Source organism: Lucilia cuprina, chromosome 5, assembly GCF_022045245.1.
Source record: "Lucilia cuprina isolate Lc7/37 chromosome 5, ASM2204524v1, whole genome shotgun sequence".
Lineage (NCBI taxonomy): Eukaryota > Metazoa > Arthropoda > Insecta > Diptera > Calliphoridae > Lucilia > Lucilia cuprina.
Window position 1 is genome coordinate 66,999,426 of NC_060953.1, and position 18,886 is coordinate 67,018,311.

At 30.0% G+C, this 18,886-nt stretch overlaps 1 protein-coding gene across 2 annotated transcripts in view; it reads left to right on the forward strand.

Moving 5' to 3' along the window:
• LOC111690711 (DNA-binding protein D-ETS-3) overlaps positions 1 to 18,886 on the forward strand; it is a 57,895-nt gene that overhangs the window by 22,817 nt on the left and 16,192 nt on the right. Inside the window, exons 1-3 of one of the 2 annotated variants that reach the window (XM_023453249.2) lie at positions 9,804 to 10,851; positions 13,338 to 13,388; positions 16,540 to 16,623. In XM_023453249.2, the coding sequence (XP_023309017.1) occupies positions 10,770 to 10,851; positions 13,338 to 13,388; positions 16,540 to 16,623 (217 nt within the window). In that variant the 5' untranslated portion in view covers positions 9,804 to 10,769. Of the gene's footprint in view, positions 1 to 9,803; positions 10,852 to 13,337; positions 13,389 to 16,539; positions 16,624 to 18,886 lie in introns of those variants that run through there. The other variant, XM_046951840.1, reaches the window with a different exon arrangement.

Below are 18,886 nucleotides of genomic sequence, written 5' to 3' on the forward strand. Positions count from 1 at the left end.
GACTAGACTATAGACTAGACTATAGACTAGACTGTAGACTAGACTATAGACTAGACTATAGACTATAGACTAGACTATAGACTAGACTATAGACTAGACTATAGACTATACTATAGACTAGACTATAGACTACACTATGGACTAGACTATAGACTACACTATGGACTAGACTATAGACTAGACTATAGACTAGACTATGGACTAGACCATAGACAAGACTATAGACTAGGCTATTGAATAGACTAATAATTAACCACTCAGTGTCGAAAATTTGGAATGACAGAAAAAAGTACTGAAATGCTAGTAGCGGCTGTCATATGAATTACTTTGGTAACTAGGTCTACCTTCATTATAGCTATAGCTTTTTGTATGTTTATAAGATATTTATTAAAATGATTTTCAACACATCTTCATAAATTTGCTTAATTTCATATTAATATTTTCTTATATGATATATGTGCCAATTTCCAAAACACATTATCCACAACAAAGCAAAAAATTAAAAAAATAGAAAATAATATAGTTTCGAATGACCAAAAAAGGAAATCCTAAATTAAGCCATGTTTATTGATATAAAACTTTTTTGTTTCCACTTTATATAATAAAAGTGTTAAGGTACTCGAATACATTTAAAAATACATATATATGTACGTGCATGCATACACATGTATTAGTGTAAAGTAAAATATTACATGGAAAGAGTCATAAATAAGAACATTTTGGCACGGTGACCTTAAGCGGAAACGGAATCCTGCCGGAGGTAACAGTGTCGAATCGTCTCCGGCTGAGGAGCCGCAAATGTAAGTTCAACTACAAAAGTACATAGCAAAGTAACGATACAACGAACTAAAAGTCCTTACTAGAAATTGTTGTAAATTGTTAACTTTATTGTATTTGAAGCTTTTTTTGCTGACCATTGAATGTTTTTTGTTGTTTTTTCTATTTTTTCTCACACGAGCTCTAATAAATGTGTTTAGACTTAGAGTCGTAGTACAATTAAGTTGTCAATAGAATTTATGTGTCTGCCAATAAGAGGAAAAATATTAATTGCTTTGAATGAATATCATCGACATTTAGCAATAATTCAAATATCTAATGGATTCTTTTAAGTGTAAGTGTGCATGTGTGTCAATGTTTGCAAATCATCTTAAAAGTGTCTTCCTCTGTAGCTATCATTTGAATTATTATTGTTTTGGGCCACGCAACATATTGTGTCTGTCATGCGGATTTTTACTATAGAAGAGTAATAAAGTAGTAAATATGAACTAAGAGTTTATCTCAAGGGATCATCGTGGGAAGATGTTGACTTTTTCGCTGACATTTCAAGAGGGGTGGCTAATAAACGCATTGTCTAACAGATAGTTACAAATGTAACCACAGTTATTTATAGTTTTCTGCAGCAAGCGCACCAGAAAACCAGGAACTTAATATCAAGTAAAAAAACACGTGAACTCAACTGGTTGGTACTTTGATATGGATGAATGAATGCTCGGATTGGATTGTAGCACGCGTTCTCATAACCTGAATTGCAGTATGTAGCAGAGTGTGTGTAGCAAGTAGCTAGCGTTAATTGTTTGTTTGTTGTCAGTGTCATTTAAGTGTTGGGGTGGGTTTGACTTTGAGGTCTAAACATAAACATACACACTTCATCAATGCTACGCACGGTAGTAGTGATAGTAGTTGCATGAGAATTATCACTGCACACAACAAATTTTGATTCAATTAAAAATTATGAAATATAAAAAAGAGGTTTGCTTTGAATAAAAAACAAACACTAACGTGTTTTGTTAACATTATTCCCTTGATTGCTGTTAACCGCTGGCAATTGGAGAAGTCAAGAGTTTACCCTCTATTTTGGATTTTTTTCAAGGTTCACATACTAGTAAACTTACGTTTGCTGTCATTTGCTATCGTATCAATTGCAAGTCAATTACAAGTTGCATTGTTTGTTGTTTTTGTCCTGTTTTTTGTGTGAGTTTTTTTTTCAAAATAGACAATTTCAATATGTTAAAGGTCCTTTTTTGGAATATTAACATTTTAATAATTTGTTTTATTGTTTACAGTGGTGGGAGCGTTAAAAATTTGTGGGAATTTTTTTTGGTATAATTATAAACAATAAAATTACTGTTTGGTTTATTTGATTTTAGCGTTTGTTTAAGGTTATAGGACTAAATTATATAAAAAACTGAAAAGTTTGAATATGCGATCTTCGGGTTTTACACGTTCTACAAGTATTTTGCTTGGCAAGGATGAATATGAATATTCTGACCTGCAGTAATATTGAATGTACAACTGTGGAGCAGGACCAAAAATCAGAACTGAAATACTCATTCACAAATTCGAATGACAGTCCTTGATGACTTTGCAAAAACTTTTATCTATTCCCATTGCGTCACAAATCGATTAAAGTTCGATTATGAAAAGAGTACATGTCGTACTGATACTTATTCAGTACGTGGCATAATTCCTAGATAAAAACCCTCATATTGGTGTATTGCATCTGGTAGTACGGCTGGTCAGTTGGATAAGGTTTTTTCAAGATCCACATAGTAGCTTTAAACCTAAATTCGCGAGAGGAATGATTTGCATTAAAAAGACTTATACATCACATAGGAGAGACTGTGAAACTATGCACTGGAAATGAGCTGGTGTGAAATGTATATGATACAGGATAAATGTAGAAGTACACGGATTTTATTCGCTCTTAAAATTAAAGGTAGTCTGTCGTATGTTGTTCTCTTATGATTGTGTCGGATGGATGATGGATAAAAAGTATCTTATACATGTGATATCATTAAATTTTTCTTCCTTATGCAGGTATGTTCAGAGAAAACTCTGTTCATACCAGATTAATACACTTCGGTCTACCAGTTACGTCTCTATGCCCTATTGCCGAAAGTGGTCATTCTATCTGTATGGTTGTAAATGGAAGTGATGTTTTTTTGCAGAAGAGGCAACGGGATCGGAGATTAGAAAGCTCGAGTACTTAAGCAAAGTGCACCTGCGTGTAGGAAGCGCAATAAAGCTCACCCAGTGGTGAGGAAAATGTTTCTTAAAAAAAAACATTTTATCCCTACAAACATTTAGAAGATATCTTCCATAGAAGATAAAAGATTATTTAGAAGAAAATCTCCAAAGCAATATGTTTTTAATATCGTAATTATATCATTTAAAAGTTATTAAAGCAATAATTTTAATTTTCATATTTTTTTAAAACTTCAAAATATTTTCATATCTTTTAAACAAGAAAAATGGAAAAATATTGGTAAATATTTAACATTACCCATAAATCAATAGGATTTCAACACATTGGACACGAAATTCTTTAAAAAAACAGTTAAAAATTAATTAACATGATCTTGTGTTTTCATATATGTACATATGAATGTCCCTAAAATTTAAGAACATAAAAATTAATCCTGTGATCTGAAGCTTATTATGTTCTAAGTATGCGAATTTATAATGTCCTTCTAAGCAGCACGAATTCGTATTATTTACGTATCCCTTTGTTTGCAGGGATAGTATTCACAGAATTTATTGTCGTACAATGATAAGGAAATAAGTTTTTTGACGTAATTTCTAAGAACTTTCTAATCGGTGTTCGTGGCGGATTTTGTATCCGGAATAATATCGCTATCAATATATTTGGATTAAATTTCGGCGATTGCTTGACTTTGTTAAAGCAAATGCTCCAGTGTTTAATTGCCATCTCTTTATGAATCAGTTTTTTAGGGTATTACGGTATTACTATTACCAACCATTTCATTGAACCAAATTCTTAATTTAGCATGAAATGCAAAAAAATGGTTTTGGTTTGTTATGCTTAGTATTTCAAACTCCCTTCCATTTAAATCTATTACATTCGCTCTTTCATTACCTATTACTCCCGAGTGGCTTGGTATCCCTTTAAATAAACCTTATCTCTTGGAGAGTAGCCAGATAAAGCTTTCTTACAGTCCAATACTGTCTTTAAGTCATTTCGCTAATTGCCTGTTCTGGTTGTCGGTAAATGTGTTAAACACTGATGGCGCTATACTTATTCTTATCTAATTTATGCATTCCGTTACTACTCGCACCCCTGATATGTTTCTGTCTGGTCCACTTCGTCCCCCAAATTAGTGGCAAATGATCGATAGTTATAATTTGTAAGGCATGTCCCCTATTCTGCCGATTCAATCATATTTTTTTTTTCATTTTGAACACATTCATTCATTCTTAATTACAAACGAAAAATTAGAAATCTGTATAATGTTTGAGAAGTAATCAAACAACGATTTGTTTTCACAAGGCACGACCAAAATAATAAAAAATCTAAATCTAAACCAAAAAAAAAAAAGAACAGCAACAACAATAATAACAATAATAATGCCAAAAGGCTAATAACATTGTTCACTTACTTTTTTACTAACGTATATTTTTATATTATTGTTGGTACATTATTTGTTCAAATACTCGCTTGTCGTGTTAAAAACTTAAAAAGCCAAAGAAGTTAGCTATGGGTCGGTCGTTATGATTTAATATTAGTTCGAAAAGTTCGCCCTGATTTGACACCAACCATGATGTTGTTGTTGTTGTAAAACAATAATAACAATACAAACAACAACAGCAGCAACAACAACAATATCAGTAAGGAGTTTTGTATTCCAACATAAACATGGAGAGACACATACACGTGTCCCTTAATGACGTATGAATGACGTAACATGCGAATGGCACGTGTCGTTATAGTGAGTTATTTTGTTTTTCTTCCGTTTGCCTTTTCGTATGATTTCATAATATATATTTATTATATACATATACTAGTTAAAGATCTTAACTGAGATTTGTATTGAGTTTTAATTTAGTAGATACTACTGTAGCTTTCTTTGAGCTGTCAAGTTAGAATACAAAAATAAGATCTTGGATTATAAAGAAAATGATTGCAATCATTTTTTCACACAATATCGCAACTTTTAATGTATTTTATTAAAAATTATTTAAATATTTGATATAACCAAGTTAAAATTTTCATAAACGTTAGCTTATGTCAAACGGACTTAAGCTACGTTTACACCCATAAAATATTTAACGCAAATGATGAGACCCCTAAAAAATCCACATTTTAATTTCCTTTTTCCAAAAATGAATTTATAAAAAATAGTGATTACGTCTTTTTCGCCAAATATTTGATGGGCGTAAAAACACCTTTAGTATCTCGCGAATTTGCTTCCTGGGAAACAAAAACAAAAAAATGTCATGTAGAAATATATCCAAAATTAACATCGAAAAGTCCCTTCTACATTTGGTATCCAGATACAGGTCGACAAAGAGTTAATGCATCCGAAAATGAAAGTTATTTCCACTAACCCCTGATAACCTGTGCTAAACGAAAATGTGAAAAAATAAAGTCGTTACTTTACCAACCATATGGAGGATAATGATTACACAAAGTAATTCATTACATAGTCAATTACAATTACTTTCAATGTGTAATTGAACAACAACAAATTACAATAACTTCCACTTGTAATTGACCAATAATATATTACAATTATTTGTCCCAATTACTGTCCCCAAGTAATGTAGAAAATGTAAAAAGAAAACTTAAGCAAAAGATTTTTTTGACAGACTGTCTCTTTGTAATTTATGAAGCAGCAAATGATTTTTTCCTAAAACAAGAACATGTTAATATTGTTGTGAGACGGTGTAGGTTTGGGACTAACCTTCCGAACTGCTGGAAAATAGGAACAAAGAAATATAAATTGAATTTAGCTGGTTTATTACGTCTTTGGCTTTTATAATACATGTATACAAATAAATAGAAAACATAAAATGGCTTTTTGATGCCATTAGAAATAAATAAATGAACTTTTAAAAGTTCCATTTAAATAACACTAAGTCATACAAAGTAAACACAAACAATATGACTGCAAACCCAAATACCATTTACAGGACCAAGACTCCCACCCACTATTACCCAGAACACAAACATATTTAACATAAAATTAAGTTTAAAGTTAAATAAAGGAAAGCAGAAGGAGAATAATGAAATGTAAAGAAAACACTGTAATAAGAAATTTACATTAAAGTTTTATAAAAGTTTTAAAGAAAATATTACAAATATGTATGTATGTTTGTATTAAAGAGTTAGTACAACAGAAAAAAGTTTAGATTTCAATTCAAAATGAGATTTTTTCCCTATTTGCTTGTTTGTCGAAAATAGCTTATATGCAATTTGCTTTTCAACGCCTGTGGCTAAAAAGTGTCATGAGAAATACACACACACATTCCGTTGTTTGACAACTTGAAAAGTATGCAACAAAAACACCGGTGAAAAAAACCATGTACACATACAACAAAATATATGTTTTACTGATCTCAAAAACTAATTAAGCTTTCTCATCAAGGGGGCTCCCTTCAACTATGCAACATTTTCTAGCAAGAAATCTCCATTACACTCATACACCTAAACTTCTAAATAAATAAACTATGTATGTACGTATGTCTAAATTATAGTAGGAGTCCTCAAAATCCAACTACAACACTAAATAAATAAAGTTGTGTGTCTGTTTGTGTTGTAAAAGTCTCATAATTTTCAGGCGTTACTAACGTTTGACTCATACAATCAAAACACAATCGACAGGAATTGGTGGCAAGAGTGTTCAACACTTAAGCGTTCCTTCCTCTATCATCAGCCATTAACTAGGCAAGTACGAGAGTACTTATGAATTGTTTCTCTGCCACCGTCAGCATACCGTATCGTCGACCATGCAAAAAATTCTGGATACAAGTTATTTTCGCTCCATGTATTACAAACTTCTGCACTTTTCCTACCTCCTCTTGCTGCTTTCTAAGGATAACTACTATAAGTAAAGGTAAACACACACTCGTACTCAATGCCTGGTACCTACAACAACTGGCTGCCATTTGGTGTAACTCTCAGTCACTGCATAGAATGTTTGCCCACTTTTGATTACCACATGCCCGATTATGACAACGACTATTGTGTTTAAAGTATCACAAACTGAGACAGTGGTGCTTGATTTTAGGTGGTCTAGGGTATGGAGGGTTTTACGTTCATAAGTTTGCTGCTACTAGTGCTGCTATTCTGCTACTGCATGCATAGAATGACGAAACGGTAATATCCTTGTGTTTGGTGGAAGGAAAAAGGAAGTGGATAATACATCCGTCCTTGTTGCTTCGTGTCACCCACTGAAAAGTCGTCTTCTAGAGCAAACGATACGCGTGTACTTCATGCTATTCCATGTTTAGTTGTACAATTGTTTATATACATATATATACATATGTACATATATATGAATATGATTTTAGGTATGTAAACACGTTTGTGTATCTGTATTTTATGTTTGTGTGAGTGAGCAAAAAAACTCATTTATTGTCTCACCCAGTTTTCGTTTGTGTTGTCTAACTCAAGTGAAAACTGTTACATCCTCCATGTTTGGTTTGGAAACAAAAGGAAAAAGCTTTTTTTCATGTATGAAAGAGAAAACTGTATAAATGTGTTAGACAGAGTGGGGTGTATAAGAGTTGTTAGTAAGAAAAAAGCTTTTTTTCATCCTGGTTGGAAAAAATAAGTAAATTTTAGAAAACATATAGGATTTTTTCGTTTGTTGTAGGAATAAGAGAACTGCTATAGTTTCGGCATTGTGGTCCTCAAATGTATCAAGTCCAACTTTTTAATATTATAAACCATATCTCATTCAGTTTTTGAATGAATCACTATAAACACTTTGAAAAGCTAATTCTGATCGATTTTCATACATTTCAGATAAATTGTTTTGTATTCCATTAAGAAGCTTTATAGGTTATGAAATTTATTTAGTATCAATCTGACATTACAGTCTGCAGGTTTCCATAAATTCTCCTTCAAATTTACTCTCGTTCACAAGTAACCAATATATAACTTATGAACTCGAGTTAAACCACGATCACGAAAAGATATTATTAGAAGTCTAGAGTTCTAATAAGTTTTCGATAGTCGAGAGTTTAAAGTTGTCTATAGTCTGGACTATATAGCTGGTCTATAATATAGACTATAAAATTGTAATAGTTGGGACTTCAGATGTGTATACACTCTGGTATATCTGTCAATGGACTATAGTGTTATAACTCTAGATTATTATCTATACAAGAATAACTGAATAACTATTTTGCTTCCGGCTGAAATCGAGCCACATAAAATAAGTAAATAGAATTATCTACAGTTTGGACTATGTAGTTGTATATAGTCAGGACTATGGGGTTGTCGAAGTCTGTAATATGAAGTTATCTATAGTCTGTATATGGATTTATCTATAGTCTGGAGATTTATATTTAGTCTTCACATTGGAGTTATAGTTTATAAAGTTATATATACTTGGTGTCTCAGAGTTATCTATCATATGGACTGTAGAGGTATCTGTAGTCAGGACTATGGAGTTGTCGATAGTCTGTAATATGAAGTTATATATAGTCTGTAATATGAAGTCACCTATAGTCTGGAGAGTTATATTTAGTCTTCAATATAGAGTTATTTATAGTCTCGACTATAGAGTTGTTTCTAGTTTTTAGAGTTATATATACTTTGTGCCTCAGAGTAATCTATCATTTGGACTACATAGGTATCTGTAGCTTGGACTTTAAAGCTATGTATAGTCTGGAATATAGAGGTATCTTTAGTTTGAACTGTAGAGTTGTCCATAGACCCTAGATTTGTCTTTAGTCTGGACTATGTAGTTATTGTTACGATGCAGTGAATTGCCAAGAAAATGGCTGATAGACTTGTTTTAATCTTAAATATAAACATATTTTGAACATTATTCTTGCCCATAGTCTGGATTATAATATTGTATATGTTCGGCTTATAGACTTGTCAACAGTCTAGACTACCTTCACTTATTGGTTCCAGGCATCATTCCTTTTAATTAAAAGCAGCGGAATATTTGTTAGCAATAAATATCTGAACGAAATCATTTCAAATTAAGTTTTAATAATTAAAGCTTGGACTCTTACTTAAGTATAGAGAAAATGTTTTTTCAATATATTGTTTTGTGCAACAACACATTATGACACATAATTTGACCACGAATTGTAACCTTCAGCAATTTCCACTAACATGATAATGATAAATAATTTTAGTTTTTATTTTGCATGAAATACCTCTTCCTACGAGGTAGTAATTTGACAAAAGTATCCGTTAGTTTTCATTTTACTTTCCTTTTTTTACACAAATACATAAACATATAGAAAATATCTTCAAATATATAAGAACAAAAAAAATTGTGTTCATATTTTTAAAATTTATTGAAGCATTAATTCAACAACTGTTTGTCTGCATGTAAGACTGTATGAATGACTACATTCATGTACTAGAAGAGCTTTTAATTATACAATATTTTTTTATAAGTGTGTATCTGTGTAAGCTCTTATGCGTTAATATGAGTAAGCCACACCTTGTCTTGGCTACGATTGGTGTTCGAACGGAAAACGGGTGTTGGTTGCGGATTAAACGTAAGTACTGTCGGTTGCTGTAGCGCTGTTAACAGCGCTGTCTTCCTACTCATCCACACACTCGAAGACCCACCCCAGTTTCAGTGCAAACAATATTGGCCACCCACTCACAACCCAACCATAAGGCAAAGCTTATTCAACCCTGTACAATAGAAGAACAACTGAAACAAATACATTGTATTTTTTGTGTATTGTATACAATGATGCAACAACATTCAAATTCACCCCCACAGTTCACATACACCAAGTTCATTCATATACTTTATACACAATTCACACACATATTTACAAACACACGAAAAAAGGGGGTTGCTTAATGAAATCACTACAACGCGCCGGTAGCTGGCAGGATATGTGCGATTTGACGACGGAATGAAATCAATTGTTACGTTACCGTGCCACAGATCAGTCGCAATCCGGTATCAGTCACCAGCAACCACAACAACCAAATAAAAAAAGTGTTTTACGTAATTTATCATTCAAATTATAAGTTATAGACAAAATCAAAAACAATATATATGGAGAAAAAGCCCAAACAACAAAAAACATAAAAAACCAATAACCAAGTAAAACTTGGACTTGAGACAAATTCGACATCATCAACATCATTAATAGTTTATCATCATTTAGTTGTGCGGCTCCTATGTTCAAAAGTAGGAAACCAACAAACCAGTTTAAGGCCCAACTAAGTTTATACGTGAAATATGAACAAAAAAGTTTAACAACAACAACAATAACTAAAAAATAACAATAAAAACGATTACCGTTTGCGTGCATTTTGTTTAAAATCGCCTACATTCGCGCCACGAAACTAGAAAAGTTTTCCGGAAGTTGAGGTGTCCGGTAACGGTAACCGGTTCCGATCGTTACTTTTCCCGTTCCTTTTCCTGTTCCGCTTGTGACATAGAGTAAAAAAAAGCAACAAAACAAACAAATGAACAATTTTGAACATACTTTGAACATTTAATTGCGAACAAAATTATTAAAATAATTTTTTTGTGTGCAAACTATTGAAATTCTGCCCACAGTGTGGTGAATTTTAAAACTTTTAAAAAAGTTACAATTGTATGAGGATTTAGTAGCGGCAGCAATTACTTAATAATAATTTCCTTTTCTGCAAATAAATAAATTTGTTTTTAATTGTTTTGCTGAATTCAATTCAAACGTAAATTTTAAATTGCATTAGAAAAAAGTGTTAAGAATATAGAAATTTTATTAAACACCGGCGGCTTTTTGAAAAGCTGCCAAGAGCGAAAGTTTAATTTTTGCTCATTTGTGTCATGATGCTTGATATTAAACCGTCTTCAGATTATTTGTCACGTTCGACGGGAAGTTTTAGCAACTTTTCAATGTTGTTTGCAGGTAAGATATAAAACGATTTTTTTAAAATTCACAACGGATATATATCCGTTGGAAATATTTCTTACAACTTTTCGCTTAATTAGTTCATAAATGTGATTTTTGGCTGTTGTTGAGTTTCCAAACATCTTTTATTCATCTTATTTACAAAAGTGATTAAATATAAAATAATACAAATGCTAAATATTTACATAAGGGTCAAATACTTCAGAAAGATTGGACCCGTTTAAGTTTCTTATGAGTGTTGTAAACATTTTAATATCAGTACCGAAATTCTGTAATTTTTTAATTTTAACTACTGATATAGTAAAGTAACTATAAATGTCGATTTTATTAACGAGTTCTCAATTCTTTCAACGCAATTTTTAATGAAAAATATTTGAATAATTAATGCATTGAGATACTCATGTACTACAAACTTTAGAAATCTCAAACGTTAAAAGCTTTAACTAAGTTACGAATTTATTTAAATTTAAATCACAACCGATGTCAATAACTGTATCAGAAAGGTCGGCATGAGTACTTTTAGAAATCGGCTAAAATTTTACTACTAATATTAAGAGATTCAGTGTAATCCCAATTAAGAAAGTTTTTTTGTGAGCCTATTTTAGCTCTATAACGTTATAAAAGCGTCTTCTTAAATTTTAAAAGATTTGAAAGTAAATTTCACTTCTATTCAGTATTTTATCTTGTAGAATGAAATCAAATATTTCTTATGAGACAAGTGAAGATCTTTAAGCACTGAATTGTGATCTTTACTTAATAAACAGAAATTCGCACCTAAATCCATCCAATGTCATGTCAAAAAGTAGGGATTTTCTGAAATGAAATGAAGTACAAAAATCTTTCTGTGTTATAAGTAAAAAATACATCTTAGTCATTGTCTGCCCTTTAGTGCACTATAATTCATAAAAAACTTTGTTAAAAATCTATTTAGCAATTCCTTAGAATATTCTAATCCGAGTTCCAGAGATCCACAATATTTAGAATATATAACATCGCTACCATAATCGACAGAAATCGTATTCCAGTATTTCACTTTTCCTTTGAATCCTTTAAAACTTCGAATTGCAAAATTTATCTTACTTAACTTATGAAAGTAATGCATTGATATCCAGCAGGGCTCGAACCATGACCTATACATTAAATGAAGCCCCAGACAATTGGTCTTTAACAAATCGAAATTATTTTTCTCTTTATCAGTAATTTGCTATTTATCTAAATCAAATAAATGAATCAATTGTAAATGAACACTAATTACCAAGTAATGTGTGCAATAACTACTGGCCATTACCAAACATTTTACGACTTTTAAAAAATATATGCAAAAAGCTTTATTAATAACTAATACATAACCTATTAATATTTATAAACTCTTATAACAAATTTTTGTTAACTAAAAGAGAATTATTGTTAGTATTCAGACTAATTCTTATCTCTATAATTCGGTATTTTTATTCTTTAAAAAGTTTTGAACTTGATTTGTTATATCTTACACCAGTATAGCGGGTAGGATATTATGCGTTAGTGCTGATGTTTGTAAAACCTATTTGTTCTACAACCACCTTCAAGTATCGGCTCAGAAAAACTTTATAATTCGACATAGCTATGTCCGTCTGTACGTAAGTCTGTTAGTCTATCTGTCGATTTGTCCATATAAACCTTGTGCGCAACGTTATTGAAAACCATGATAAACGTTATTGAAAATGGTTAAAATCATTCATTATTTCGTCTATCCTCTATAACCCCCGAATAGTGCTTTTGGGCTAATAATTGCGTTAAATGATCTATTATGTCAACAAAAAAAGAATTTTAAATGACACTACCGATATTTGTAATTATCGGACCACGTTTAACCTTATTCCTCTTACAAACTCAATTTCAGAAATTGACTTGTAGGACAAAAATTCACTTATAAACACTAATAACACGATTAAATTCTACATAAATAATAAAGTAGATGTAAATTTCTTTACTAAAATTTATAAGGATAGGCCCATATTTACTCCTACTCGCCTATAAACCCTCTTGTAAAAATAATTCGAAATTAAGTTAAAAACAAATTAAATGCATTTCTATTAAAAAAATTAACATAATGAGTGGTGTAGGGCATCATATAGTTTACCATGCCCGACTATACTTTCATACTCTAATAATTAGTTGTGTTTTGTATTTTTTATCGTATTCTGAAATTTAGCTAAAAACAAATTAAATACTAACATATTTAACATACTGACAGGTGTAGGGTATCATATGGCCGACCTTACCCGACTATACATTCATGCTCGTTTAGTGAGTAATTGTTTGTACTTATTCTTATCGTCGCACATTTTTTATTTTTTTTTTACAGAAAATTAAAGCAAATTAATCTTTAGAATTAAAGACAATTAATAATTTTTATAAACTCTCATTAAATAACAATACATATGCAAATAATAATAACATATGAAAACAGTTTTTTTAATTAAATATATATTATTTCTTTATAGATTCATCATATAAATCCTCTTGGGGATCCCATAGTTCAACACAATCTCAAGGTAAGTGATAATTTCAAAAACTTTTTAAAGTGCCTTTAAAATTTTTTGAACAAAATATTTAAAATTGCTTAGTTTTTACGATACAACAAAAACACACACCCAATTGAAAAGAACACGCTTCCACAAAATAAAACATATTTTCATTTCCTGCGTAGATTGTAATAAATGTTAAAAAAAATAACACATAAAACTGGCTGCAAAAGAAGAAGGTGTCAAAAAGTATGATTGGCCTTTTTTTCTCTAAAAAAAGTTAAATGTGTGTAAAAAGGTGTTCCAAAAAAATATTCCCCAACCAAACAAATACATAAACATAAAACCACACATAATGTACATTTAAACATATGAATGATGATAATTCAGGATGTAAAGTCGTTGTTTGATTTTTTGTATTTTCTATACATTTTCCAGAAGTTAATAATAATGATGAAATGTAATGAAGCGTTAACATGTTTATTTTGAACAATATTCAACAATCAACATACATATCTATCTATTTATTTATTGATTGTTAACAACTCATAAATATTTACACGTATATTTTTATGTCATTTACATGATTATGAATTACAAGTGCTAACATGGGTCTATTACAGTTTTGTTGTGAAAGAGAAAGGGCTCTATACCTATGTCACATTACCTGTTATTTTTTGTTGTATTTGTTGATTATCAACCACCATACATACACAATTACTAATAAATACCATTCAATCTTATTAAATATTCAATGATCCTTGATATTCAATGCATGAATAAATGATAGTAAATCAACAGACATTTAACCACATTAATTTATTTTGAAAGGTTTTAAAGAATAAATATTAAATAGGGGTGTGTTAATAGAAGTAGACATAAAACAAATTGTTGTCTTTTAAATTTGTTATAAAATAATGAAAATGATCTCTTTGATGGTTTTTAAATACCCATCATCCTTATCAAAATTCCTTTATCCTAAGGCTTATTTAAAAAAAAAAAAACAAAATAAACAATTGAAATTTTCCAAAAAAGAATCTCACTTTGAGTTTACAAGTTATCGTAGTTGTGCTTGTTGTTTTGTTATTTTTTGAAGTGTGTCCTTTGACACTTCTCTATCGTGTCGTTTAATTTTAAAAATTTCTGCTTCGTTGCGTATTTCAAGCTTATGGGCAAAATAACAAAGCCACCAAGAATAAACAAACAACTTCAAAAAAAACCCAAAATCGAAAAATGAAAAACTTTACACACTCTCTGAAGTATAATACGATGAGTAGTGAGTGGTACAATGGGATTGTTATAAAATGGTTTTTGTTCGTTGTATCTGTGTTATATATGTATATGTTCATGTAGTTGACATTAACGTTGTGTTGATGCTATTTTCTTACACTTGAGTAGCATTATTACAACACATACTTTTCATTTCATGTAAAAGAGAACTTATAGATACATATTCCAAAGGACATACTGATATGAATGAACATAATCAACACAATCAAACAAACCATGCTCATCATCTTCCAACTCCTCCTCCTCTTCAACATCATAATACTTTTTTTTTGCTCATCTTTAACACTTTAACAATTTTATGTTTTTTGTAAAAGTGTTGGTTGAACTGGGTGTTGTGTGTGCATTTGGTTTCTGGTGTTGTTCTTGACGGGTTTATTTGTTGAAATACAATAGACCATAGATAGCTACAAAGCTATGAAAACAATTGCTGCACTGATTTCACACCATAACCCTGAGGCTGTAATTTGTATGATTGTGCTTTTTTCCAGTTTACTCTCTTTTAGTTCTTAAGGATACAATTTAAAATTTTTGATTTTGCCTTTAGGCTGCATTGTTTTGATTTCTTTGTGTTCGCAATTCATTAAAATTTCATAATGAAATGTTTTATGAAGTTTTTTTCTGAAACTTATACAAAAGGATGATATTAAAATTGTAAGAGACGATAGTTTATTGAGGATTTTTAAAAATCAATTTGAGAGTTAGTAAAAGTAGTTTTTTAATTTTCAAGATATTTTTTATCGTAATCTACCTAAAGAGAGAATGTAACATCAACACCCAATGATATTTCGATATCACCTCCTAGATCAGTTCTGAAGTTTCCCAAACGTATTTGGTTAACCATCTCCAAATAGTTCTGTGGATTTCGTTATTACCTTACCCAGCTAAAAGTTAATTTTTCATGAAGCTTTCTCTTTTAGTTTTGAAACTTTGTATAATGATCTACACTCTCTTCGACTTAAAGATCTATTTTCATATAACAATATGTTTCAATTTTAAAACTAAAACTTATTTTTTTTTATTTCTAATAAGAAGATATTGTATTATATTACTTGACCATAAACTCTTCGAAATTTTCTTTTTCGAACTCTTGATCAAAGTTAAGCAGAAATGCGAAAGAAGATTGGTAATAAGTTTAACTCTTTACCTTCTTGCCTTGCTTCTTTATAAAATATAAGAAAAATATCGTAATCTAAAATCTTGTTGTTATATTCCAATTTCTTTTGTTCTCTTCACAATTCTTTTAAATGATGCTACAGGGGTCCTTGAATGATTAGATCTTAAGAGACATCTCAAATAAAGTATATTTCGAACTTGTATCAAGAATTAACATTGGTCTCCGATAGGTAGACTACCTGAAATGCTGGTTTAGGAGCTCACAAGATGCCCGATAAAATTCTAGGTTTATTTCTTTTGAATTAATGAATACATACTCCTTTCAAACTAGACAACTATTAAAATAATTTCTTAAAATACAAGAAATGTTCTTGCATTTTACGAAATAATTTTATTTTAGTTAAAAGGAAGAATGTTTTCGTTAAATATACGAAAGTTTTTTAATATTTACGAAACCTAAGTATTTCATATTATTTACAAAATATTCTTAAACTATTACGAAATATGTTGATACGAAAGTTTTTCATTAATTATATTCAGTGTTAAATTGATTGTAGACACTTCTTCCATTAAAGATTAACTGCTTTATTAATAACAATTTATCAAAAGTTTGTTAAACAATTTTTATATGAAAAATTGTTTTATAAACTTGTTATAAATTGTTATGAATAAGAACCTAAAACATAAACTAATGACTTTTTAACTACATAACTATTTTTACCAAAAATGTTACTATTTACAATTTTCTAAATAAATTTATGTTTCTTCTTCTTTACAGGATACAGTTCAAATGCCTTAAGTAGTGTTGGTGTTAGTGTTGGTAAATCCTCATTGGATCCACACACACATCTAAGACAACCTGGTAAGTAACAAGTTACAAACTAAATAAACACAAATTTTTAAAGAATTTTAAACAAACTTTTGCAAAATTCAAGCAAATCTATTGATTTTCTTACATTTCCAACTTTCCCCCTTTAAAAATTCCTGCCACTTTTTTAATAACGTAAGGAACTCCACAAAAAATATAGTAGTATGGGCTTAAGTGACACTTGAAAAGAAACAAATAATGCCTTAAATACCCCCTTCAACAAAAAAATCCACATTCACAAAAGTAGAAGAAGCAACAACAATACAATCATGTGGCACTTGAAACGCATTTGCGGCAATGACACATAAAAATAATACGATACTTGTACAAATCATTGAAAAAATTTTAAACAATTTTTTTTGTCATTGTCGTTGTTCTTGTTTAAAATCATACAATCTACAAATGTTCGGAGTTGTTGTAGTTATTTTTTGTTTTTTTGTATGATTATTGTTATTACTAGAGAGACTGACTACATACTTTTTTTGTATGGTTAGAGAGAAAGGACCTTATTTATTTCTATACAATAAATGCGTTTGAATATTAGTATATGAGTGTGTGTGTTTGTGTGAGTGTATTGAATTGTAATGAAATGGCAATTGAGCTAGAAAATAAAATGTTACAAAAAGAAATAGAAAATCCTTAAATACTTGTACATGTTTACAATGTACAATTAGAATTGTAGAAAATAGAACAAAATCGTGTAGCTACAACTACACCAAATAACAAAAGAATTGAAATGAACACAATATTGTTTAATACTCTTTCTTTTTTCCAATGTATTACATTTGATTTCAGTTTTTTTTCTGTTTTTGTGTTTTCTGACTTAATGTGATGTCGACCTGTCAAATTTTGACGGTCACGAGTAACTTTTTACAATAAAACCCTAAAACATACAAACGTCGCGGCGTATGAAAAAGTTATTAAAGAAATTATTATAGTTTTCGTGAATGTACACTCGGTGGCAAAAAAATGTTATATTTCTAATATACTATTACAAAGTTGTAAATGAAATTATATTTGGCCTTCGGATTAACATTTAATATTTCTTTTACATAAGTCAGATCTGAATTTTATTAGAAAAAATGACTCGATTGATTTTGAACATTAACATCGAATTTTATTAATACAATTGATGTAAAAATTTCTTCGTATCCAACTGCAACTATTTAAAAATATTTCGTTAATTACATTACATGAACTTAACTATTCGAGATATTTTTAAAATCGCATAGAAATACAAACGATCAGTCGTTAATACAAGTCTAATCTGAATCGTAATAAAGAAATTATACTCGTCTTTACATTGAATTGTATTGATATAATTGATGTAAAAGTGTCTCATATTCAAATCCAACCACTGAAAAAAATACATTACGTAAAATAATCTTTTTGAGATAATACTCGAAATAACAACGAGTAGTTATTTAAAAAGGTCAAATATAAATCGTAATGAAAAAAAGATTCGTTTTATTCAAGGCAATTGAACTTTTACATTAAATTGTATGGATATAATTGATGTAATAGTATCTTCGTATTCAAATGCAACCATTGAAAAATGTGACATTAATTGAACTTATCTCTTCGAGATATATTAGGAAATATCAATGATAAGTCATTTAGTATGATTATTCAATCGTTATAATCAAATTTAAAAACTATTCATTTCTTTCTATACAACGATGTAAAGTTTAATTGAATTTTGTTGAGCAATTAAAGCTTTATTAAAAACCTATGACTCAAATTGAAGATCTGGATATCAAAAGATCATTAAGGAGGCTGTAATGTAGAAATAAAGATTTTCTAAACGGCGGCATAACACTATTTCCCAAATCTCTCATAAATCTTTCCACTAGGCTGTTTTACAGTCGTCGAGTGTATAATTTAATATTTACCAGAAATAAAAAAGTGTAACCAAAATATTATACACAAATCACAAATCTGAAAAAAGTGTATGCGAATATATGATGATGATTGACTGGCTCATAAATGCAATATTGTATTGTGTTTATATTCGAAGTGAGTGTGTGTGAAAGTGAACAAATATGACGCGTGGCAAAAAAAAAAAGTGAGTTTTTTAGCTTTGAATACACGCGACACATTAGCTACAGCTCAGCAGAAAACAAAACAAAAAATAAACGCACTATATTAAACAATGAAAATGTTTAACAACTCAATGAAAAGAAAACAAAAATGACAAAATTGAAAACAAAGAAATAATAATATTTAAAAACAAAGAGTTTTTTCCCTGGACAGGATT